We start from the raw sequence: 27,317 nt of genomic DNA on the forward strand, positions 1-27,317 counted from the left end.
CTAACTGCAGATGTGTCACTGTCACGGCCAGGAGAAAGGCAGGCTTTAGGGAGCAAGGAGCTCACCTGCCCTAGACCTGATGCTCTCTGACCTTGGCAGGAGACCTGCTTGCTGGTTCAGTGGAAAGACTCAGTCACCATTACTATGCTGCTAGAAAGAGTTTCTTTGTCCACTAATAAGTTCAAATCCAATCCGGAGTGTGAACAACAACAAAACCTCTAAAAACTATTTTAAAAAAACAAAAACAAAAATGAGAGAGAGGGGGGGTGGTATTCTGCTTCAAGGGAACTATCTTAACATATCACAAGTTGAACATTAATAAATTCTTTCTACAAGTTTGCTTGGTTTTTCATTAACTTTATGCACTGATGTATCATCAGAAATTTGCCCAGAAGGCCCAACCTTACCTAGAGGTAAGAATGTGGGGATAGGAGAGGGGAAGAAATGGAGCTTATCTTCACTTAAGTGCTTTTTCAAATTACTTTTGCCCCTCAAGGACATTACTGTGAGGTACGTGACCTCTGTACAATGCTTTACTTTTCAATTTATTTCAAATTCTAGACAGGCAAATCATTCCATATCCATAAATTTTCCAGAAAACTGATTTTTATCCTTCTTCCGTTAAAACCACTTTTACAGCTGGGAGACAGAAGTGGTTAACTACATCCTTTGGAATTTTTTATAATTAAGAAGAGATAATTAGCATTATTTTCTGCTATTAGCTATAATCATCTTCTACTTGGCTCTGGGTGCCAGCTAACACAGTTTATTATAAAACTATGTAAAACAAATAGTCTCAGACTGAGTTGCAATCCAGATTTATCTGGTGTGAAATTGTTAAACAGTTATGTCAAGAGTTGCTGTTGCTTGGGGATGTTTCCTATTGCACCCAGTGGCAAAAAAATCTTCTGTCAAAAAGACTTCTACACCCCTTCCGTAGATCCCAGTGCACCGAGAAGGCACAGTCAGTGGAGCAGAACTTCCTCTGAGCTGTGCACCACTTTCAATGTGTTCAGCTGAGAGAGAGAACGGCAACATCAGGCAGCAATCCTGAGCAGAAGAAAGAAAAACTCAAACTCAAAAATAGGGGCTTTGATCAAATGTAGAAGATGGAGGTTTAGAAGAGCCCTGAACCAAACAGTGGCCCCTTGCACTCATGCCAGATCACGGCGGGTGACAACACTTGTGGAAGATTTGGATCTGGGAGGCAGTCTTTCCTCAGCAGACCTGTTCAGATAGCAGCCAGGGCCAGATCCTAGTTGAGGAGGACAGGAGTTTGCACTGAGGTCCACTGCGTATCCTGCAAGTATAAGCACATCATGGGGCTTAGCCTGCCCCACCAGACCCTTTCCTGTCTAACATTCCCAAAGTAACACAGGAAGCCTTTTTACATCAGGACCAGGGAGATCTTATGTAACAATCAGTCAAATTCCGGTATCCAGAGAAGTGAAAAATTAGGTAAGAGAAATTCCTTTTGACAGAATTCTGTCCTTATTAAGCTTATTCTACTTCGGTGTGCTTCTAATTACATGAGGACCTGAGGGAATCTCTTAGCAAGTCAAAGTAAATAGACATATTTGTGGTTCTTAAATTCAGAGTGAAGGTCACACCTGTTTCAGAGAATGAATAGGCAATCTCAAGTTTGCTTTTCAAATAAACAGAATATCATGGTATGAAATTTGTCAAGTGACTTTTCTCTCTGCTTAAGAGTTTTTAAAAAGAGAGAACACTTTTGTAAACTATCTAATATAATGTTATACGACTTTTTTTCCCTTTCTTCTGTTAACTTTCATGACATTTTCCTCGTTCCTTTCAAAGTGTTCTTATTTTTATTATGTTTAACCATCTGGCCAACTGCTTTAGCAAGTAATTAAAAACCTTACAAAGGGTTTAGAATTTTAATTAGATTATACTAATTAGATTATACAATTTTTGATGAATGGGGATAGGGAAGGATTTAATGGTTTCTTTGCTAGAGAGAATTATCATCCTGTTTCTTGTCTTGCTTAAGTATATCATAGTATTTTTTTAAATTGAAGGATTGTGTTTGGATTGAAACTTTCTGAACAATAATGATGAAGGTTAGTATGGCTTTCATACCTAATTTCCCTTACAGAAACTCAACACCAGCACTGAAAACTCAAGCAAAGAAGTGTACAAATTATGGCAGACAGATCAAAGGAGGTTTCCATGAGGTTTTCTCTGGCCCAAGTGATCATTCCCAGATCAATTTCTAACTGCTCACATGGGTGGTCAGGGCCTTGAGCTGCACGTTGTGAGCGGCCAGGGAACAGTGGAAGTCCTGTAGCCCCTTCTTACTCACAAAGAGAAAGCTGTAACATCATGGTGATAGTGGATAAACTCAGAACAGGAAAGGCAGTTCCAGGATGGCACCTGCGCATAGACCCAGGGAACAACCAGTCCAAAATGAGATTGGGAGGTTCTGTGAGGAAGGTGTCTGAGAAAAAGGTACACAGAATTGATGTACTGAGAGAGTAGAGATATAAGAAAAAAAAAAATACAAGAATGAGGAAAAAGAAAGGCAACTAGAAATATCTATAAAGACAGAAAGCAGCATGAATAGGCATGGTTCAAATGTGAAACACCAACTCAGACTTTAAGAAGTAAATTGGATTTTAACTCAAAGACAGAATGAGCAAGAAGCTAGAAGATACTAGGGATATGGTGAATAAAATGGCCCCCAAAGCAAGGCAATACAAAATCTTCGGGAGGGAAAAAAAAAGGAAGGTCAAAGTATGAAGTAAACTGTGATCGATTTATATGCTGTGTGGGAAAGGAGAATCCATTTGAACTTGTTATTAGAAACAGTCTCCTTTGAACAGGAATCATGAGATTGAAACCAAAAAGAAAGAAATGTAGTCATAGCCCACTATTTGGTTCTAAATAAAGCATAATAAAGTCAACACTGTTTATTTGCTTAAACCTTGCAAAAGAAATCACAGAGAAAGCAAGGAAGACCTTAGAATGGTTAAGATGGTAAATTTGATGTCACGTATATTTTATGACAAAAATATTTAAAAAAAATAGATAACAGAATATATTTGTTATATTTAGAAGTTAAGGAAGTTTTAGAAATTTTTAGTGTTCAGAAGTTAAGGAAGAGACTCACAACAATGTAAAGGTAGAAGGGGAAAGAATAAGAAAGGGTAGAGATGCTAATGTCCTCACCTCTAAAAATGCTTCAGAGAGAAAACAAAATGGAGGTTTAAGTGTATCATTTACTGTTACAAAGGTATATATAATAAAAGAATAAAAACTAGTGATATAACCACATTGGGCAGATGGGCAAAGGGAAGTTAAAAGTGAGCTCAGTTAGGGGTGCCTGGGTGGCTCAGTCGGTTGAGCGCCCGACTTGGACTCAGGTCATAATCTCGCAGTTTGAGAGTCAGAGCTCCCTGTCGGGCTCTATGCTGACAGCTCAGAGCCTGGAGCCCGCTTCGGATTCTGTGTCTCCGTCTCTCTCTGCCCCTCCTCTGCTTGTGCTCTGTTTCTCTCTGTCTCTCAAAAATTTTTTTTAAAAAGTTAAAAAAACATTAAAAAAAATAAGGTCAGTTAGATTAGTAGATAAAGTTTAAGTGGATAAATCAATAAATAATAGGGCATTATTTAGCATTTTGGACAAATATTGTTCCAATGTGATTGCTCCTAGGGAGCAAATAGGTTGAAGGGAGGCAGTTCTTTTCTTTGCAACATTTTTTAAAATTTTACTATTTGTTGGGGCGTCTGGGTGGCTCAGTCGGTTGAGTGTCCGACTTTGGCTCAGGTCATGATCTCACAGTCCATGAGTTTGAGCCCCGCGTCGGGCTCTGTGCTGACAACTCAGAGCCTGGAGCCTGTTTCAGATTCTGTGTCTCCCTCTCTCTCTGACCCTCCCCCATTCATGCTCTGTGCCTCTCTGTCTCAAAAATAAATAAACGTTAAAAAAATTAAAAAAAAATTTACTATTTGTTATCTGTGTGTGTATATTAACTTGTTAATTTTTAATTTTTTACTAAAAGCTGAAAAATGTGCAATTGTATAAAATCGCTTGGCTGTCATTTTACAGATGAGAAAACACTGTGTGAGGATAGAGGGCAGCGAATGGATTGGTGATGACAGGAGTTCAGGAGTCACAGAGCATGGTCCCTACTGGCTGGGGGACCAAGAAGCCAGAGAGAAGTGTCCAATTTCTCAACCCTAAGAGGGGAAAACACCACACCAACCTGATTGGGCGGTTGTGAAGATGAGATGAGAGCATGTATAAACGTGGTCAGGACGTGGCGGCTGCCACAGCAGTGGGTGAGTACCCCTAAACAGATTATCTCTCCCAAATGGATATGGATATTTGTACGGTAAAAGGCAAAACAAGAACTTACAAAAAATTCAACAGGTCTTTGTTTTGGGGCTAGCCCAGTGACCTTGAGCCGGTTACTTAACTTTCCTAAGCTGCTCTTTACTTATGTACAAAGTGGGGGCACTGCTTTTCTCTAGCCCTCTCGGTGGATCTGCAAACTGTTCCCTGGGTATTCCTGCTGCCTGATCATATCTCCTCTCTACCTCTCCATAAAATTCATGGAAAGCTTGTTGTTTATATGTGCAGAGCTGTTCACGAGGGGAATGGAACACAAATTGAGTTGAACAGGTTATTTCATGAGACCAGCCTTGAAACTAAGAATTCTGTATCAGTTTTTTGTAACTTTCCAGGTAAATGAATGGGTAAGATAGCTGAAAGAAACTCATCATGTCAGATATGCTGCTAGTCTTTGCAGATAAGAACATTAACCAGCTGCAAGCTAACTTAAAGCAAATTTGTGCAAGTAGGTCTTATGAAATTAGTAGATTGTCCAGAACACCATGTTGCTATTGATAACAACAAAACAATCTGAAAAGACTTGTTCTCAGTAAGAAATATCTCTATAAATAGTTGTAGTATCTTTAAAACTCCTAAATTTATAAAATTATATTACATTATTAAAATTATAACTTCTGAAAGAAATACACGGTTTAAACTAACAGAACCTTTCAAAGACAAGTTCCAACAGACTGCATTGTCTATACTGCCTCGGAATTTAAAAAACAAACACACAAACCAAACAATAGGTTATTTAACCCCAATTAACAAAAACAAAGTTCTACAACTTTTAAGGAAGCATAATATGCTCTCCTGTTGCCATGACGATGCCTGTGCTCGGCGTCGCTCATCAGCGATGGACCTGCCCAGTACAATCGATCTGTGTGTATGTGTTTTCTACACCACGTAGGGAGCTAAGCCTCATAAGGAAGAGAAGATGGCAAGGCACGCTGAGGAGCACTTGATCCATGAGCAGAGAGAAGAGAGCTTCTATCCACATGAGGGCATGAAATCCTTCCCACATGTCCTGGACGTCTTGTTCTTTCCTGTCCTTCCTTTCCCCAATCATGAGACAAGTAAATGAAGCAACAGGAAAGTGAAAACAAGTTAAGTTAATTGGATTACAGGCTACTGAATGAACAGGTAGGAAGCATTTTTTCTCAGACTATCTCATTACTTCACTTTCTTGTCTTTAAAGGATCATTTGAAGTGGAAGGCAGAATCTGTGTGGCAGAGTCGAGATCTTGCTCTGGACTTAGCACCATGTGACATGTGTAAAAATAGAGTGCAGTGTAAGAAATGGGATCAGCTGCAATTTTGTTTCGTGCCTTCACAGGAATCTATGCCGGCCTGCAGATCCACCTACCAGTAGATGGGAAATACAAGAAACATCTTAATCACCACCACAGGAAGGTAATCAGCAAAATTACAGGCTGTGGGGAGGGAGTCCTACTCCTTACTACTTGAAGTAGTGAGTAGTTCAGAGACCAGCCACATCAGCATCGCTGGGGCTCCTGTTAAACATGGGGATGCCAGGCCCCACCCCAGTCTGCTGCATCAGAACCTCTAATAAAATTTCCAAGTGATTCACATTCACATTTACATTTCAGAATCAATGTTCTACAGGACAATCAAAACAAGACAAAACAAACCCTCTGCCCTGAGTGGCAATGACCCAAACAGCAGCTGCTCTGTGGCGTCCCAGAGTGAGGAGGACACGGGTCTGGAGCAGCACCCTGTGTGCACGTGAGGGAGAAAGCAGTCCCTTAATCATAGCCAGAGATTTGGGAAATTGTTAGTGCTGCGTCTTCTAGCAAAAGCTAGTATACGTCTCTATGCAGGATTACAGTGAAGACTACATGTGAGTATGTACAGAGAGTACCTGAAAAAATAATAGCTACTCTTGTCCATAAACGTTTGCTCCCTTCTCCCCTCAGCATTCACGAAGCAGCTAGGACTGCTGAGAAGCTGCCATAAACGCCCCTTGTGCATGGCAGAAACCCGGAATGATAAGAGCGTAGTCATTTGTTTTAGGGGCCTCACGTTCATGAAGATCTACCACATGCTCAAAAAGTGGAAAATTTTGTTATTTCAGCCTAATGGTCTTATGAGATTGGTACTGTGTTCTTTGTTTTACATAAAATGTAATCTGTAATATGGGAGAGTAGATGGCATATTGATGGGTCTGGCAAAAAGAAGGCCAAAACAAAACAACAACAACAAAAACCCAAAAAACAAAAAACTCACACTTCAGGAATTCTGAGCTAAAACCTAAGAAACAGAAACTAGTTTTTGATGAATTACATGCTAGGATGAATTAAATAAATCATAGTATCAATGATGTGGTTGAGTACTAATGTCTTTCATGAAAGTGCGGGAAGTGAAGCCAGGAAACTCAGAACAAGGGTTGGTCAAAGGAAATTAGGTATGAGCGTGGCTTTGTTGTGCAATTCACATACACTCACGTTCAAAAATGTGCTCACACATGTAGCTACATACATTTGTATCAATATGCAAGATTCTGCATAATAAATACGAGGCTAAAATAAATAAGCAACTTAAGCAGGTTGTACCTATTTCTTTTTTTAATGCTTATTTATTTTGAGAGAGAGTGTGTGTGTATGTGCTCACAAGCAGGAGAGTGAGAGCAAGGGAGAGAGAGAGACTCTCAAGTAGGCTCCATGCTGTCAGCACAGAGCTGGCACAGGGCTCAATCCCAGGAACCACGAGATCATGACCTGAGCCAAAATCAAGAGTTAGATGCTTAACCAACTGAGCCACCCAGGTGCCCCAGGTTGTACATTATTTCTAATACAGTGAAAAATAACTAGACAAGGGGCCTGAGAAGTAAAATGCAATCCTGCAATCAAGGAGAGCACACTTCTGTACAAACACAGAAGTACCAATGATCCATGCAGGGAATGGTGGTTGTTGTTTTTTTTTTTTTTTTTGATTTTTTTTTTTTTGATGTTTATTTATTTTTGAAAGAGAGACAGAGTGAGAGGCGGAGGGGCAGAGAGAGAAGGAGTCACAGAATCCGAAGCAGGCTCCAGGCTCCGAGCTGTCAGCACAGAACCCGATGTGGGGCTTGAACTCACGGAGTATAAGATCATGACCTGAGCTGAAGTCGGACACCTAACCGACTGAGCCACCCAGGCGCCCCAGGGAATGGCTGTTTGGATTAAACTCATGATTCACTAGAAGGAAGAGGGAAGGAAACAGACCAGGAGCTGTGGCCAGAACGAAGCCTGTGATGAGATATGATAGCTCATGTCAGGTTGGAAAGGTCATGTGACTTGGAGACTCCAAGTTTCACAACAAATAATTACTACAGGGAGATTTGAACCCAGGTCTGTACGTACAACATGAGTGATCAATCCACCTGGAACGTAGATTTCTGGTGGCACAAACAATACAAATGTTAATCTCAAACACGTTTTAATTCTATTTAAACAACATACTCTAGATAAACATTTTATAAAATGTTATTTTACTCCCCAAAGATTTAGATTATAGATTTAGATTATACAATAAAATACTACAGAAAAACAAACATTTATTAATTATTATTATTTAATTCCCTTTCTGCTGACATTTCATACTATAGTAATCACTATACATGTAATTAAGACGGGTCCATTTGAAAATGCTTACTGACCGCCAAACTGTTTCAACAAGCCAGATAATGCATTTGATATGCTGGCAGATTGCAGAATTTGGTCAGCCTCAGTCAGTACTTGCAAAAGTTACTAGAATAAGATAAAACCATCTCCCGTTTCCCACTTGTGTTACTCCTGAAATCTCCCTTTGGTTCACAACACATTTCTGTGCCTAGACTTTGCTTTGGAAGCTTATGCCTACATGGCTTTGTCAATTCCAGCCTCTTCTGACCATGCAATACTTCAAATCCTTAACCCAATTTATCTAAAGCATCCAAAGTTACAAGATCGTTTACATAAACATTTAGGGATTGTTGGATGTGTACCTGTATCTCCTTAAAAGTTACTTTGGATTAACACACAACTGGAAATATTAATACTTCTTTAGTTTACGCAGTGGGAGAATCTGTCTGACTTGTTGCTACTTGAAATGAATTTGTTCACGAGGCACCTGGGTGGCTCAGTCGGTTAAGCGTCCAGCTCTTGGTTTTGGCTTAGGTCATGATCTCATAGTTTGTGAGTTCTAGCCCAGCATAGGGTTCTGCACTAAGTGCCCAGGGCATGCTTGGGATTCTCTCTCCCTCGCTCTCTGCCCCTCCCCTACTCATGCGTGCACTCTCTCTCAAAATAAAAGTAAACTTCGGGGCATCTGGGTGGCTCAGTCAGTTGAGCCTCGGACTTCAGCTCAGGTCATGATCTCATGGTTTGTGAGTTCAAGCCCCACATCAGGCTCGCTGCCTTCAGTGCAGAGCCTGCTTCGGATCCTTTGTCCCCTTCGCTCTGCCCCTCCCCTGCTTGCATTCTCTCAAAAATAAATAAAAAATTAAAAAAATAAACTTAAACAAAAAGTACAAATAAATTTGTTCAAAGTTCTTATACTATCAGTTTTGGGATAATCCTTACAATAATTTTAAGCATTAATTTTAAGCACTTAATTCTTAAAATAGTTTCTCTCATTTTACTTATTAATCTTCAACACCTGTGTCTTAAAATGTTACTTACTTAAAATGTTTTAAAACATTTTTAATGTTTCCAGTCTTGGAAAACTTGCCAAGGTGGGTGGGTATGTGAATGAGGTAACTCACAGGGGTCATGAATGGTCTCCTTCATCCTCAGGAATATTCCATAACCCGATCACCTGTTAACTCTTGGTGCTCACACTGATAACCAGTCAGCAGCAAAACATCCAACAGCTACTTCCTATCATCTTTAACACATTGCTGGGTCTAGGCGTTCACTTACATGAAAATCATGAAAACAAAATGGCTGAATATCCAGCAAACCATATGGACTCTTTCACATCATTCCAGTGAACCCATATTTAAGAAGGGTGCATGGCAAAACAAGTGAGCAATTTCTGAAAACAGGACTAAGAGTTCTAAAGTTGGATTTTAGCTGATGTGCGATATGGAAAAGGAAAAGCAAGACAAAATTATTGTTTTTATTGATAGATTGCCAAATAGTTACTTGCAAAGTTATTTTTCTGACCAAAGTTGTCATTTGTCTATTTCCAATGACATCCAGCAGAGTCCTGGAGTATTATCAGTTTGAGGTAACTTACGGAGAGAGGACATGCTGGAGGTGCCCCGAAGAAACTGGTGTAAGCCATCTTCACTGTCACTGGAGCTGGCTATACTGTTCCTCATTTCTAGCATGGAGATCTGTGTGCACAGGCTGAGCTGGTGTTCCAACTTTTTGGCCTTCTACAAAACAAAGTTTTAAGGTTTCAGAGATCTATGGGACTTAGGTCATACATTCCCTGTAAACAGCATTTATTTTTCCTTGAAATAAAAACTACCTGGTATATAGTAAGTGGCCAAAAAATGTTAGCTATGACCTTTATCATAAGCTATTACTATACATACATTACAAAAATTTAACATACTCAATAGCTTATTTATTAAACTGGAAAACAATAAGCACCAACCTAATTTGATAAAGGGCCTAGACAAGATGACTTTAAGAGAGCACACACCCATATGCATAGTTCCTGGAGAACACTACTTATCACAGAAACAACATTCTGCAATGTCTCTTCTGTCATCATTTTAATTTCCTTCTAAGCAATTGTGGGGAAATGAAGATCAAATTGCAAATTGTTGAAGATCCACTCAGCTCTGAAATTCCTAACTGGATTGCCACACGCCCCCTCTCATCCCTCTCTTGTCACTTCTAAGCCTTCTGGAAAGGGGGTTGCCCAGGAGGATATATAAGACCGGAAGACACCAGGGTTAAAAGGCGAACTTCCTGTTCACCCAAGTTTGTGAGTGTTTCTCAGTCTGCAACCTTCCTGCTGCCCTGCCTTCCCTGGCTCACTCTACCCCACATCTCTCCCTCCAACTCGCTTACCATCTTCCTGAGACTGATTGACCCTTTATGAGAGATCAGCACCACATCACCACAAATGGAGGTCCCTGACATTTAGAGACACCTCACCAGGTAATGGCAAATATAATAATTACAAAATATTTCCACGCTCTTGAAAAATGATTCCCCTGAAGGGTCTCTAAATTACAAGCATCCCCACTTCACTCATAATTAATTAATGAAAATTCAGAAAAAATATATGCTGCACAAAGTGAGGTACACCTTAGAAAACCACTTACTTTATCATTTAAGGTAGGATCATTCAATGAGTAGAGCTTATTGGTAATGTCTTTTCCTATAAGATACCTAAATATTTCATACAGAAATGGTTCTGATTCCAGAAAGTAAGTTAATCTTTCTCTTGACCAGCATAAAAATCTGCAGTTATCATCTGCAATGATGGTGACCTGCCCAAGAAACAGACACAGAAAGAAAAAAGTACATCTGTGTATATGAATTACGACTATAATAATTTTGGGGAAAGGAAGAGTAGAATAATTTAGTGGATATTATTAAAGGAATGATTTATCATATTAGTTAAATTAAAATAAGATCTATACACAAAAGCTTCTATAATTACTATAAAATCACGTTTAAAATCGTTAAAAAACCAAGAATTCTGCAGACGAAAAGCAAATTCTCCAAGTTTCATTGTTGTGCTGTTCTGTGAGGTCTGGTGTCAAAAGCACTGCCACAGAGCATACTAGACTAATGTTACAACTAGATATATAATTTATGGTTAAATATTTCTTTCCATACTGATGATTACAACAGAGGTTTAAGAATACGGCTTCAAGCAAGAGAACTAAGATTCGTGAGTCAAGTTACAGATGAAAGATATCCCGCCTAGCCAACTCTGCAAACAAATACTAGTGAATGAGAAAACAGAGTCTTGTGAATTGGTTTTAGGGTCCAGGTTGTTACTGCAGAATATGGCTACTGAGGGTTCTTCTCTGGGTCCTTCTGTCAGAGGTAATTCTCGAGTGTGACCTTTCAGGGCTAGCTCCAGGGTATCGGGAAACCATACCTTGTTCTTGAGCATTGTTCCACAGCAAAGTGGGAAACACTGTAACTGCACTACATACAGCTCAAGTTTCTTTAAATAAATCCTTTCTCCAGAGTGAGGGGTTAAGCCCTCACAACTCAGTGTCAGGAAGCCCATCCCCCCATGGCAGTCCCCTTCCATCAGTTAGTACTCCTCCTCTGAGCTTCATGGGGCACTCATATCACCGAATCCACACTCATCTGTGGACACATCTGTCTCCGCCAGGCACTCTGAGGGCAGGGACTATGCATCTTCATGTCTGAATGCCCAGCGTCCAACACAGAGTGGTGTTCAGTATACATTTATTATATGAAGAAATTAACAAATGAACACAAATAGTGTTGAAGGCAACAACTATTTTTATATCCTCAACATTAAACCCAATGCCTGTCCAGGTCAATTAATAAAGGGTTTTTGAATTGACATGAAATCATACCTGAGCATCAGAGCAAATATTTCCAATTTCCCCTTGGTTTGTCATAAAATTAAGCATATTTTGGTGATGAGGTGGTATTTATGTCTACTAAGATAGAAAATAGAAAACTCAGCTTCTCAACTAATACTAATAGCTGAAATTTGACCTTTAGCAAATTGGAGGGTTTAGCTACTTTAAAAAATGGGTCAATATTCCTAGAAAAAAATTTGCATTTATTTATCATATTAAAAGTAGGAATCTCCAAAAACCCAATACATTTGGATTGAAGAAATGCATTACCAACTCTATGACTCCGTGAGACACTAAATTCTACTCTTTCTTTCAATGTGCATTACGTACTTACTTTATGCTAGACACTGTTAAAGGCACTGACATTACGACGTGAACAAGAAAGACAAGATCTTTGCTCTGGGAAATAAATAAAGAAATATGATACCCTCAGGTGACACGAAGTGTTTTGACAAATACACAACCGGGGAAAGTGGTAGAGAATCTCCAGGGAATGACAGTCACACATAATACCACTCACTTTATACATGCATTGTACTTTTAAACATTTAGGTGCTTTTACATCTATAAGTGGATCCTCAAAATTGTCTTTCGGATAAGCAAGTAACATTCTTCTTCATTTTTCAGATGCCAGATGAGAAGACCCAAAAAACTTATTCACGAACACGTTACCTAGTGATGAAGTGAGTACTTCTGACTTCCAGCCCTGACATGATTTTCCCACCAGACCAAACCCTACCCAATGTGTCCAATATTTAGGAACACAATCACATTGAAAGTAATTTTGTTAAGTGACCACAGGGTCGGCTCAGAGCCCATCAAGAGTTCCTCATACAAACAACCGTTGAACACAATGTCATGAAGCCTACACTCTAGTGGAGGAAGCTAATGATATGTAAAGATATGTGACAAAAAACAAGAGTTATAAGAAGAGAAGTATAAGGTCAAGGCAGTACTGAGGAGTTCCCAGAAACACTAAGAGATGGGTAAATAAATGGAGGGCAACTAAATAATATTCCACAGGAGTAATTAGAGAAGGGTGGACAATGGTCCTCACTGTAGCACAGCCCTGCAACTGAGCACTGGAGAAAGGGTTAGGAGTTGGAGGTGCCTTCGTTTGAAAAAGAGGTCATCCGGACTTTGGAAAATATAATTCATGTGCAGTGGGGAAGAAGTTAAAAGAGGAGTTGGAAGTCATCCAAGAGAAGACAAAGGAATTGTACCCAGGTGATGTTTAATACATTTAACTTCTTCTCAACCATCCCGATAACCTCAAATTCCCACTGAGGCAATGACACTTCTGATACTATCATTTGCTTAGCAAATACATTTCTTACTGATGGTTGAAAAATACTGTGAACCTGTTTACATTGTTATTAAATTTAGACTTAATAACACTATTCAAATAATAAGCTATACCTAGAGAATGTATGAGTGACTTACAGATCTGTAACCAAAGGCATTTAATTGGATGCGGGTAGTTAGTATATTGACTGAGGTCATTTTACATGACGGCTGATGCTTCATTTCTGCCAAATAGACATTTGTGTTTAATGATTTCCTGCCACAAGAGCCAAGTAAAACATATTTTAATGAGGAATTTCTATAAAGCAATATAAGATTTTTTAAAGCTTCCGTAAAATAAATTTGCTTCTTAAGTCATTAGGGCACCTCAGCAGTGCCATGCTTCAGTTCTTGTGAAGAAATAAAAGCAAACAGGGCAATGGAAGATACAAAGGGATTGCTTTCAGGGAGAGAACTGGACTAAGTGTTTTCAGTTGGGTTTGCCCTGATTATTTCAAGGTACTAGGCCTGTCCCTCACTTTAGACTGTACACCCTCACATTACACAAGAACAAGGGTGTCTGAGGGAAATACCGAATGTGCCACAATTGGAAACCGCAGTCAGACAATATGATGGATGAATATTCTCAGGGGAGAATGTGTTATATTCTTCATGTATTGTATCACATTTCACACATCAGGAACATGAAAATGTCCTAGGACTGGTCTGTTCAGCCAATGCTCAGAGTTCTCATGAGCACCAAAATACAGTAGAGTCAAAGCTCATAGAGTAAATTGCTTCACAGCTTAACCAAAAGATTTACTTAATACAATAAGGTAAGATTTGATTTAAATACAGGTAAAAATTTAGTGTTCCTTTATTTCACAAAGGCTTGGATCTCCAAGACATCCTCCTTCCCTTCAAGTCAATAAAGCTTTGATTTTCAGGCTTCCCAGCACAGGACATGCAACCGACTACAGCAAAGCAATAGTGGGACACAGAACACAAAGATAAATGTGAAAATGGTAAAGCTCACTTGATACAAAGCAACTGCACAAAGAGAAAGAAACCAAACACCAAAGACGACCTCTACCTCTTACAAGAAAGATACCCAAGATTCTATCAATAGTTCTAAGCAGCAACTTTGGTGTATAAGTACATAATGGCTGTAAGCATCTGTCGAGTACCTGTGAGTTCAGAACCTGTTTCTCATCCCTGTCACTGTGTCTGTCACAAGAGTCACACGTGTACCCAAATAACATTTTTCTGTGCAATCTCAAGAGACAGACATTGGGTCCACTTGCCTTTCTTTTCCCCTTTCATCTTAGTGAAAGGTACTTTGGTAGTACCCCTACCAATGATGCATTTTAAGAAATACAAATTTGAGGGAAGTAGCACCTTTGTCAGGATACTTTTAATGGTTCAGATTTAAAGAAAAATGAGATTAGCAGGAAAAAACCATGTAGATGGAGAAGTTGACCACTGACACTCTCAAATGTCCTCTGCTATGGGCACAGGTAGTGAGAGGTTGCAGCAAAGTTCCTCTGGGAACTTGCTTCACAAAGAAGCACTATATACTCCTACACAGACGTGCAGCAGCTATATTTACTCTTGAGTATCTGCCAAAGGGAACATTTCGTAAACAATCAAAACACAATCTCTCCCGAGGGCTTCTTATGATGGAGTCTGCTCCAATTGCACAGGGCACAGTTTCCATGATGCTACAGTAATTTCTTTCCATTGACCAATCAGAAAATGCCACACCACATTCCATGCAGACAAGAGATGACTGGTGTTGGAGAGGCTGAATAATATCCTTTACCAGCTACAGTACCTCGGTTTTGGTCATATTTTGGAAACTTCACAGCAATTATCAGGAACGTTTCTCAGCTAGCAAATCCTAGTCCCTGGTCCCCAAGAAGAAACTGTAGCTAGGGATTAGAATTCCTTTTTTTGTTAACTTAATTAAAATATAACTTGAAGTCCAGTGGAAAAGATAGTACATGTTCATATCCCTGGATTCTCAGGGAGCATTTGCTTCTAGAAACAAATGGGTTTCAGTTTCCACCCCCTCGCCAAATCCTAGTCTCTTCAGGGTATAATGAGACTGAGTCACTGTGTAATACCACTTGCTACTATACACAGAGAAATGGATGAAACAGATAAATACACAGATAAGTGGGGTTTAGAAGAAGAAATGTAATAAGGGCAGAGGAAAGAAGGAGAGAAGAAATAAGTGGCCCTGCATTCATTTATAGATGGTGGTGATTAAAGATACAGTAAGAACATTTAAGTCTCAGTGCACAGCTGACCCTCACAAACACAAGGTGAGAGTGTAAATTCGGGAAGCCACGATATAGCATTAGCTTTCTACTTCTGTATCTTAAGCTCAGCCAGTTTGGGAACAGTACTACACCCACTTAATGAACTTATATGAGACCTTGCAGTAAATACACATAACCGTACCAAGTTGTGTGGTTATGCAGACCTGTTACTCAGGCAGAATGAGAGCGGGGCAGGGCTGAGACAATTGTATATAAACTAAAGTAAACTGTATGTCTGTAAATTTTCCCTTTTATCTCCATGTGTCCTCCCAAATTGTATGGAGTCTCAAAATGAAACTCAAAAATAATACTGGTCATCAAGAAACACTGACATTTCCTCCCTCAGGTGATAACATCCCTTCTATTCCATTTCCTACCTATATAGATTCACCCTCTTGCTCATAAGCATCCCTATTCCGCAATTTATCTAGAGGCTAAGATCAAAGGATACTCTCACCCATTTTCCTGGTTACTTTCCTATCAATCAAGAGGGGAATAAAATAGGAGGGCTGGACACTTACAGAAAGGATGAAAACAAACTGCCACATAATGGAACAATTTTTAACCAAGAAGAACTTCATCCTTTGTCCCTAAAATATTCATTAAATATGAAATTGTAAAGTGATTAGGTTATTTCATAAGGATTAACAGGATATCTCTAGGGCAAAGCCGGTTTCTCTTTTTTCCCAATAAAATTTTAACCAATTACATGTTTTGGAAACACTGATTATCCACAACTGATATTTTCCTTTTTTCTCATAATCAAAGCACTCGATGTTTTCTATGAAAAGTTATAAAAATTCAAAGAAACAAAAAGGAAGAAAATAAAAAAGTAGTCAAACTCACAACCCAGAAATAACAGTGTTAACACTACGCCCAAAGTAGGATATATCTTTCTAGAGCTCTTAATGCATGTATAGGCACTATTTTGTTTAAGTTGTACAAAAATGGGATCATGCTATATATACCATATGATAATCTCTGATTTTCAATTAATCACTTTTCTATTAATATCCTTCGGATTTTGAACGAGAGATGAACTAGCTCCAATCTTCTTAAAAATCATGCCAACACATACCTGGAATTTTTCGCCTTTGTGCATCTGAGTTGATCTAAATTCTGGTGAATCTATAAAGGCACAGGGGTAAATGTTATGCAGAAAATGTCCTCGATAGGAAACCTTCATTCTGATAACAGAAATTCATGTTAATAAATGCATAATATTTCATAAATAACATGATGATCCTTAATCTTATAGTATTTTGTACTAAAGTTTTAAAGACTCCAAAGATGACAGACACAATTAAAAGCACTTTCTGAAACGCATAAATATTTACTTCAAAATAAATTTCATCAACAAGAAAAAAAAAAAAAAAAAGGACAGGTTCCAGTACTGAACACACACATGCCTTCCAATGGTTATTACTGCTTGTTTAGCTGGAGTGGCCATAAATTTATCACTCAAACTCAGATACTTTTGAGAAGGAAAGGATTGGTATTAATAATTATGCCAGAAAAATACACACTGGCTCTCTCCCCAGAAGACTGATATTTCTAGAAGTTATATTTTTGTGATATTCAAAAAATAATCAAGTCACCTCTGAAACATGCACAAGCTTTTGGAAGTTTAATGCCCAACTTAAGCCTACGTCAATTTTGATTCGTTAACTTTAAAAAAGGGTCAGTCGGGGTTCAGAATATTCACAACTGAAAATCTTTTTTTTTTTTTTTTTAATTTTTTTTTTCAACGTTTATTTATTTTTGGGACAGAGAGAGACAGAGCATGAACGGGGGAGGGGCAGAGAGAGAGGGAGACACAGAATCGGAATCAGGCTCCAGGCTCTGAGCCATCAACCCAGAGCCTGACGCGGGGCTCGAACTCATGGACCGCAAGATCGTGACCTGGCTGAAGTCGGACACTTAACTGACTGCGCCACCCAGGCGCCCCGACAACTGAAAATCTTAACATCAACAAGAACTGGAGTAGTCAATTCTATGTAACTCTAACACGTTGCTCTGTAGTATTCTAAAACGCAGTTGTAAAATGGAATTTCAGCACCAACAAACTCTGTGACCGTTTCCTCCATTAGCTGGTATCATTCCTCTCTAGTCATTCCTTTCCCAGGGGACATGAGAAGACTTAGGGCAAACTGGACATTTCAATTTCCATAGAGCACTTACTTCCCCTTCAGGAGAATACTCAGACGGTCATCAACGGAGGTTTTATCCTCTGCAGCATAAGCCTGGCCCTTTTTTAAGGTTTGGATCATACAAAACTGGCCAGTTAATCTTCTGAACAAATCTGGAGGCACACGGAGTGGTTCGAACAATCGGCGGTAGATGCCACTGAGTTCCTTTTCAATCTTTACCTGAAACGCAGCAATGACCACATGCTGTAGTAACGCAGCAACACTGAAACATTGGCTTCTGCAGTCTCAGTACGGTTTTGAGAGTAAACACGTCTTCAACAAACACCATGGCCCTGTATTTCAGTACATGGAATCTTATACAGAGACTAAGTGGTGACATAAGTTTAGATGCTAAAAGGGCACTTTTGCAGTTAAACAACTCCAAGAGCATATGGAAAAGATTTGCACTATTGATCACATCTCCTCCTAGGCGCTGGAAAGCGGCTGGGGATGTTTTGCATGTTATCACAACATGTACCTTCCCAATCTTAGCACTTCCTGTAAGTAACACAAAACCTTTTTGTCTTTATAACAGCTGTTTCACAGAAAGAAATTACATGAACTTTTAAATATTATAGCAAAAAAAGAGAAACACACTAAATAGGAACCAACACAGAAAAAAAATTTATGAAAATACATACAGTAAGCATTTTATCTATATGTATTATTTAATGCATCAGCATAGGAGAACAAATATTCACAGCTGCAATCATTGCTTCTGATTTATTTATTCTGAAGCAAAGTGAAGACAGTAAAAGGGTTTCAGTGTAGCAATTTCATCCTAAGCTAAAATACTTTGTAGAATGGGGAACCCGCCAATTAACTCCGACTACTAGAGAAAAAAAGGGAAGAGCAAAACGGCTCAGTCACCTCTGCTGTCAGTCAAGACCCAGATCACACCCCGTATTTGGGCCCAGCATTAGTCTGGGAAAACTGTAAAGCATGTGAATGAACTTTGGGGTTCAAATGATCATCCATCCCCAAGAAATCTACGGCAGACACAACATGGAGCTTATAGACCTGACTGATGAGAGCCGCTCAGATGTCACTATAGCCTTTGCGATGCTCTTGTCGTGTTCCATTTCAACAAAGAAACAGCATTTACATTTAAAAAAAAAATAAGTTTATAATCTGAGAAGACACAAAAGCACAGATACTGTGTGAATGTGTTACTTGATGCTACTACCTCATGTTCAGAACTTGGGGTTCCAACAAGTTCTGATATTCAGAAATTACAACCCTCATTATTACTACCATCTACCTCCTCCACTTCAGAGATCTAGTAACGAGTGTTTAAGATAATTTAGTCACAAATACGTCCCACTTTCAGGATACATGGTAGCCAACGTGGTATAGCAATGAACACATGAACTAAACAAATCTATTGACTCATATTCATCATCTGGTCATTCTGCAAGTGTTAGCTCAAGTCCCAATTCCTTCATGAAGCCTTCTTAATTCTTGTGAAAGCACTCACTCATCAAGTATTTTTTTGAGCACTTGTTATGCGACAATCATGGTTGACAGACACATGGAATACAACAGTAAGGTGGCAGATGATGTTATTGTTCCCAACTATGTGCTGCTCCCATCCCCTGTAAAAGGATTATCCATCCCCTTACCCCAACCTATTCCCACATTATCACGCTTGGCCACGTCATTTGCTTTAGCCAATGAAATGTGAGCAAAGGTGACACATGCTCCTTCTGAGCAGAGGTTTTAAGAGACACCGGGTGTTTCTCTTTTGTTCTTCATACTTTTCTCTCTGCTATGAGAATGTATATCTAAACGGAATCTGGTGCTTCAGCAGAGACTCTGAGATGAAGCCACAGAGCAGAATCACAACTGACACACAACTGCCAGAGTCCACGTATAAGGTGCGTGAGGAAAAAACAAAACAAAACAAAACAAAACAAAACAAAACAAAACAAAACAAAACACCTGTCACTGTTACTTGTCACTGAGATTTTCAGATTGTGTATTACACAGGATAACTTAGAGAAACCTAATATGGTAAGCAAAACAGATTGGGTCACAATGACGATGAAGTTACAGTCTAGTAGAATGCCTATTACATACAGCATCTGTATCATTCAAATTATAATTTCCTGTGAAATGTCTTGTTTTGGAATAGTTTTCTGTGTACATGTTTGGCTTCGAACATGTACAAGTGCTGTATCTTTTACCTTACTGGATAATTATGTGTAATTTGAATACTTAGTAAACACGTATGGAGTGATTTCTAGGAGCCATGATGTTTTCTTAATTCTATTTACATCTCTTTGTCTTAGAATGACCAAGGAAACACAAGATAAATCAGAATAGCGGAAAAAAAAGTTAAATACTAAAGCTAAATATAGTGTTTTGGCATCACCCTCCCCAAATGGCGATTTCCTTAAGTGAGTATTTTGGGGTAACGAAAAAAAATAAAGTCACCATATTTAAAAAAAAAATAGCATGAGGGGTGCCTAGGTGGCTCAGTCAGTTAAGCATCTGACTCCTGATCTCAGCTCAGGTCATGATCTCACAGTTCCGTGAGGTCAAGCCCCACATTGGGCTCTGTGTTGACAGTGTGGAGCCTGCCTGGAATTCTCTTACTCTCCCTCTCTCTCAAAATAAATAAATACACTTAAAAAAAATAAAAATAAAAAATAGCACGAACTATTTGTAAATCATTAGTATTTTCAAGGCAGTTGCCTATAGTTGATTTTACAACTAGGCAAAGATATTTCCAGGTGACATTTGAGTGTCAATAGACAAAAGAAATAATGAAGTTATAGGACTAAAATGACGGAGAATATGGACATGTTCTCTGATGTCTAAATTGCCTTAATGATTTAAAGAATTTAAAAAACTCCTATGTAAAACAAATTTCATGGTATTCAAATATTTCACTTTATATATAAACAAAATCAGAGAAATGATATTAAAGGGACCAAAGATGTTTGATCTTCATTCTTAAGTCTGAACAAAGCATTTTAAAAGCTTTTTGGCTTTAAAATCCCTTCCTTAAGAGGTGCCTGGGTGGCTCAGTTGGTTAAGCATCTGGCCTTTGGTTTCAGCCCAGGTCATGATCTGATGGTTTATGAGACCAAAGTTTGAGAGACTGAGCCCAGCTGTCAGTGCAGAGCCTGCTTGGGATTCTCTCTCTCCCTCTCTCTCTCTGCCCCCCTCCATCACATGTGTAGTCATTTTCTCTCTCTCTCAAAATAACTAAATCAATTTTAAAAATAAAATAAAATAAAATCTCTTCCTAATTAATTAATTTTAGTCATTACCGGTCTTTTCTTGTACAAAAGATATGACAGATGCAAAATGTTGACACCCAGGAACACAGAGTTCCAGATCATGATATCCAAGGCACATCGGTAGAGAGTGGCCCAGACAATATAAAGGGTACATCCTGTTGAATAACAAAGTTAACATGTTAGATGATTGGCATAGCATCAGTATGTAGCTTAATAAATTTTTTATCCTCTGTATACAAAAATAATCAAGCACATTTTAGAACTACCTAGGCCAAACATCACATTAACTTCCATTTTGTTTTTTGTCTTGTTACCACAAAAGGAAAATGTGCTCTATTGTGGAAAATTTATATAGCAAATATTTTTTAAAGGGGAAAATCCCCATAATTCTACTACTTAAAAAAAACCACTGTCGATATTTTATACTTCTTTACAGTGTTGATACATTTTTACCTGATGGCAAACCTACCATCTATAAAATTTTAAAACCCACTCTTTAACTTATTTTGCTTACTGTGGTAATTTCCCTATTTTGTTAAAACTCTTCATATACATAGTTTTCAATGACTGTAACTAACTAAATCCTAATTTATCTAAACATTTTCCAACTGATAAATAGATGAGATTTTGGGGGTGTAATTTTTGATACATCGCCAAAACATATTTCTACATTAAAAATTAATGTGTTTTTTTTGTTTTGTTTCATTTTGTTTACTATTTTCTTAGGGTGGATTACCTAACAGTAAGTCAAGGAAATGAACTTCACAGCTTTTGATGAGACTAAAGAATTGCTTCTCAAAGGTATATAGACATTTGCAATCCTACTCGTTAGGAATGCTACTATTAAGTTGACAATATTACAAAATTTGAAGTCTCTTCATTTGATAGTGAGGAATTACATATTTTATTTGATTTTGCATTTCTGTGATTATTGGTGAGCCTGAATATTTTACCAAATATTTAACCATGTAAATTTTCACTTGATGATTTTCCATTCACCTGTGGAAATCTTGCTTTTTCTTATCAATTGTTTTAATTTAGGAAAAATACCCATTTTCTTTTGATCGATGGATGGTGGGAGAGTCAATATATAATTTGAAATAAAACGATCAATATGATACAAATATATCAACAACATATACACACATAAAAGCTAAACACCTGCATTAAAAAGTTGGTCATTTGCAATTTTTATTTCATCATAATGATTTGGGACACCTGAATAGGCCAAAATGTAAAACTTCATAAGTTCTTTAAAAAATATTTCATAGCAAATGTTGTTGAATTTTAAAATACTATTACTTAAAGAAGACAGGGAAGCATAATGCTTCAGCTGACTGGGAACATGAGGATCTGAATTACAGTCCTGGGTTAGCCACGTTCTCTCCATCTTGATTTTGGATGAGTCAGTTAACTTCTCCAGGTCTCTTTGTTTATTAAGTGTCGAACTAGATGATCTCCTTGGCCCGTCCCACCTCTAAAACTGTGTCTTAAAATTTATAATTAGCTTTTGCCTTTTTTGCAGGGTGTGGTTTGGTTTTGTTTTTCATTCAACACTCTGCAATGCCTACTGCAATCCCTGCCTTACTCAGAGGTTACAGCCACAGAAGCCCACAGGCCACCTTCTGGCTTCCCTTCCAGCCTCTTATTTTATCTATCTATCTATCTATCTATCTATCTATCTATCTATCTATCATCTACCTATTTTGAGTGTAGTTGACACATAATGTTACATTAGTTTAAGGCGTATAACACAGTGGTTCAACACGTTTACACCTATATATGTTATGCTGTGCTCACCATAAGTGTAGCTGCCATCTGTTGCCACACAGCATTATTACAGTATCACTGACTATATTCCCTATGCTGTGCCTTTTATTCCCATAACTTATCCATTCCATAACTGGAAGCCTGTCTCTCGCTTCTAGGCTTTACTTTGACCATTCCTTGTAATTTTTCATGTATTGCAGGCATAATGAGCTACTCTCCACTCCCCCTAGATATGATGAACTTCACTCTCTTCTGTGCCTTTTCCTGGATACCACACACACTCACACTCAGAGAAATCCTGTTCATCTTCCAAAAGCCAGCTCCAATGTCATCTCCACAGCGTGACCTTGCTCCACCTTCCTGCTGAGGCTGTCACCCTCTCCGTTTCTCCCTGGCACTGGGTGCACATGTGCATCACCGCCTCCAACACCTCACACGTGACTGTCCATCTGTGTCTCCCGCCCCCCCAAAAGTATCTTTTTTCAAAAATGGACACTGCCTTCTTCAGTCTTTACCTGACACATTACAGGTGCTCAAAAATGCATCTGAATAAAAGAATCATCAAGGAAATAATCACATAGAGAGTAATTTGTCAAAAATCACTGCCTAAAATAATAAATTCAATTGTCTGGTATTTTGATGTGAATCTGTTTAACCTGCTTCACCAGGATTATTGGAGCTCCCTCAAAAGTTTTATTTGAACTATTGTGTCTAGGAAACTGCTTTTGTTTCCAGTGTTGCATTACAGGTAATAAGTAAAAGCCTATCCAAATAATAGTGCTTACGACTGGATAGTACTTACTATGTCCCAGGCCTGTTATAAGTCAAATATCACGCGCGCACGTGCACACACACACACACACTCTTACACACACACACAAACACACACACACACACACTCGTTTAATTCTTCCAACAACTCTAGGGGGTAGTATTATTTTTACCCTTATTTGGCACATGGGAAACTGAGGAGTAGAAAGGTTTAAACACCTGCCCTAGTTACACAGTTAGCAAGTGGTGGAATCAGGATTTGAATTACACAGTCTGCTCCAAAGTCCACACTCCTATATACAAATGGGTTTTTTGATACCTGGAAAATCTAACAACATAGGAAACATTCATGGTCTTATATAAAATAAATATGGAAAGATATGGCATGTAAAGGCCTACCTTGCAAGTTACCTGATACACGTACTGCTTATTTGCTGACAAAGATTTATATTTCTGGTATGCTACAGACCTGACAAGGAACAGTCTGAAGTCCCCAACACTGAGCCCATCTGATGCCAGTTATAGAGAACTTAAATACATCTCAGTCAGGTATCTTACCTATAGTTAACATCCCCCTAAGAAGTATCATATGAAGATGAAGACTAGTTGGAATAACCAACCCAATTGTGAAAAAAATATTTGCTACATGAAAAACTAGATGATGTATCTCTCTCCAGTTTTCACATATGGTCTCATTGGAAGGCACGGGTATGACACTTTCTAACTCAGGTGTAAAACCTATTGCAGTTGATTCTGTCAATGGGCTTGACTCGGTATAATTCATCTTGAAAACTCTGTAAAAACAAAGAAACAAAAGGACAATCATAAAAATGGCAGCTGTATCTTACTACCCCTATAGGTATTATATCAAAATGATTTCTGTGAACTAAATATTGGTAAATAGACTTCTTTGGTACTTATGAATTGAAGCCAGGTTTGAACCCCACCAGTCACACATTAAGTGTATCCATTTCTTTATCTGTTAACGATGATAATAATACTCATTTAACTTTCTACTAAGATGAAATGAAATATATAAAATATTTAGCATAGTGCACAACTATTCACTGATATGTATATCTGTATATAGACATACATGGTGGGGAGAGAGGAATGAGGAATTAATTTGTCTAAAAGGCAATCACCAATATTCATAAACCATAGCAATTACAAAGTTTTCTATCACATTCCCACTATGACACTGATTCTGAACACAGAAAAAGTAAATGGAAAAACTGATTTTTTAAATAGTTTCCAAAAAATTAACACTCTCATATCTTTTATTTGAAGGCTTAGGATATTGAGGAGGCTCTATTTTTAACTGTCATTAAGTCATTATATCATACACATATACATCCATATTATCCTATATGCACATAATAAATACATTACTAATCACTTATACATACACAGATATAACATTTACTCCTTTCATCGTCCAGTTTAAGTCTCTACTTTCTTTCCCATAAAAACTCTACTTGATAGCACATCACAAATTAAAAAGTAGTAAACTTCCAGTTTACTTCTATGTAGGAGAGGTAATGAACATTCTTTCAACTATTTAATGTAAAAATCTATAGCGAATACATTTCAAAGAGTATACATTTTACACATGCTTACATAAACCTTAACACAAAGTGGCACTATTTCCTGACTAAGTTACCTGTCCTCCTTCTCTGGTACTTAAAAAACTTTATCTATTATTAGTTATACAAATTGGTCCCTGACAAAAACCATGTAGGTTTACAGATTATATTAATTATCCTGTTTCAGAAATAGAATTCCAAATGGGAACCAAAAATATCTTTAAATTTCATTCTAATGATAAGTATTTCTTTCCAAAATAAGGTCATATAATTAGCCATACATTTCCAATCATTTTTTTTTTTATCATACCAAAGTACAGGTTTTAGGTGGTAGAATAATTAATTGGTATAGGTTGGGCATTCTGAAAGGATGTTATTAGACAAATCTGAAGGAATTCTACCTTCGTTAAGATGATAAAAAAACATACACGCGTTACAAACTATGAATGAAATGATCAAGTCAATTAAAGATCTCTTCATACAATTCTGACACAGTTCAAAAATATAAGAGAAATAGTTGACTTAGATGTTGATTTTCTGCAAAAAGGAAAGAAACCACAAAAATCCAACTACTTTCCAAATGTTTGAATCAACAAAAATATAAGCCTATTGGGGGTGAGGGGCATGATTATTTGAATAATTCCATTTATATGACGTTTGCTTTTAAGACCAAATCAGAATTAATCCTATAATTTCTGCAGGAGGGAGAATGAAATTAAAGGTCCTCTATCACTCATAAGCTAGTGTCAAGGTTTGCTTATGCATTAGCATTACCTAAACTAATAACCACATTTCTTTTTTTTTTTTTTTTTTTAATGTTTTTTCATTTTTGAGAGACTGAGAGACAGAGCACAAGCGGGGGAGGGTCAGAGAGAGAGGGAGACACAGAATCCGAAGCAGGCTCCAGGCTCTGAGCTGTCAGCACAGACCCTGACATGGGGCTGGAACCCACAAACTGTGAGATCATGACCTGAGCCAAAGTCAGATGCTCAACCAACTAAGCCACCCAGGCGCCCCTGATAAGTACATTTCTATGGCTTCCACCTCCATTGTCCTATTTGCTTTTCTAACTACCCTGTGCTCTCTATGAGGCAGGGGTGTTGTCATATTCATCTACGTATACCCAAGGCCTAGATTCTGTAGAGAATGCCAGAGCTGAAAGCCATACAGAAGGGACACAAACATGACAAACACTTTTAGAAATCATTTTCAGTCTCCCCAAACCTTAGAAGTAAAGACAGGAAAGTGTCCAGTGTTCCTGGGACTAAGAGAGTCAGGTTCTATACCAAAAGCCCTGGGGAGCCACAGAAGTCAGGGGAAAGTCATTTCCGCTGCTTGGGTCTGCCTCTTCCTGGGAACAGAGGCAGCTGGACTAGATGGACTTTGAAACACTTTCAAGTTTTAATAGCCTGAGGCTCTAATACACATTTATATAATAAGTTAGTTAAGACATATTCCCCCTCATATCCACCCAATTATACCTGTAATGCCAACTAGCTCAATTTCAGGCTTTTAAAAGTTCTTCAGGTGGCAATAAAAGTACCAACTTCTGCTCCAAGAGCAATAATAGGAAAACTATGATCCACTGATGCAAGAATCAGAAAAATAACAGGAATTTTTAAAAGGTGGGATCACCCTACAACATATTTTGATGCTCCACACCTTATTTAAAATGTATATTTTTAAATTTTCTCTATGTATTATAGCTTATAGAATAACATTGTATAATACATTTATTATATAATTTATTATTTACTTGTGCATTTATCTTTACATCAATTTTGAAATGCCAGTTACCTGTTGTCAATAATATTGATTAGACCTTACTGGTTTCAGCTTCTTTTGGTCACTTTTAATGGATTTAAGTCGTTAACACTGAACTAGCCTTCTACAGACAATGAGTCTAAGGAGGAAGGCTAGACTGGTAAATTGGTAAACGTTCAGATAAATTTTGACTGAGTCAAGAGAAGTCTTCTTTCTTCTATTAGTTCTTCAGAGTCTAATTCCCTTAATTACCTGCTCTGGTAAAGTCCTGTTGTTCTATTGATTTTCAATAGCTACGTGTCTGCAGTATTAAACAGCTAAATGGTGAAACTAACATTAATCCTTCACCAAACTACAAAAATGAAAAAGATAGCAGCAATGAACAAAAGTCGTGCTGGCAGATTTAATCCATTCTGTAAATCGAACCGAACCTTTGCACATTTTCGGAATGGCAAAGGGCATTACGCTGCCAAGGGTCTTTTCGCACATATTCTTGGGTTAAGGCAAGCAGTTT

General features: G+C 38.1%; 1 protein-coding gene and 1 long non-coding RNA gene across 4 annotated transcripts in view; one reads left to right on the top strand and one right to left on the bottom strand.

Moving 5' to 3' along the window:
- POPDC1 (popeye domain cAMP effector 1) overlaps positions 1-27,317 on the bottom strand; it is a 37,942-nt gene that overhangs the window by 9,074 nt on the left and 1,551 nt on the right. For all 3 annotated transcript variants that reach the window (XM_086707510.1, XM_086707508.1, XM_086707509.1), the window contains exons 2-7: positions 24,012-24,247; positions 20,943-21,067; positions 17,657-17,844; positions 16,554-16,662; positions 10,617-10,784; positions 9,572-9,713 (exon numbers count right to left, since the gene is read on the bottom strand). In XM_086707510.1, coding sequence (XP_086563636.1) covers positions 9,572-9,713; positions 10,617-10,784; positions 16,554-16,662; positions 17,657-17,844; positions 20,943-21,067; positions 24,012-24,237 — 958 coding nt within the window. In that variant the 5' untranslated portion in view covers positions 24,238-24,247. The remainder of the gene's footprint in view (positions 1-9,571; positions 9,714-10,616; positions 10,785-16,553; positions 16,663-17,656; positions 17,845-20,942; positions 21,068-24,011; positions 24,248-27,317) is intronic.
- LOC147581120 (uncharacterized) lies at positions 396-6,913 on the top strand. Its single transcript, XR_015251441.1, has 3 exons — positions 396-510; positions 4,067-4,299; positions 5,550-6,913. It is a non-coding gene; the product is annotated as an uncharacterized LOC147581120 (long non-coding RNA).

The sequence above is a fragment of the Puma concolor genome, chromosome B2, assembly GCF_028749965.1.
Source record: "Puma concolor isolate L17-30 chromosome B2, mPumCon1.1.hap2, whole genome shotgun sequence".
NCBI lineage: Eukaryota > Metazoa > Chordata > Mammalia > Carnivora > Felidae > Puma > Puma concolor.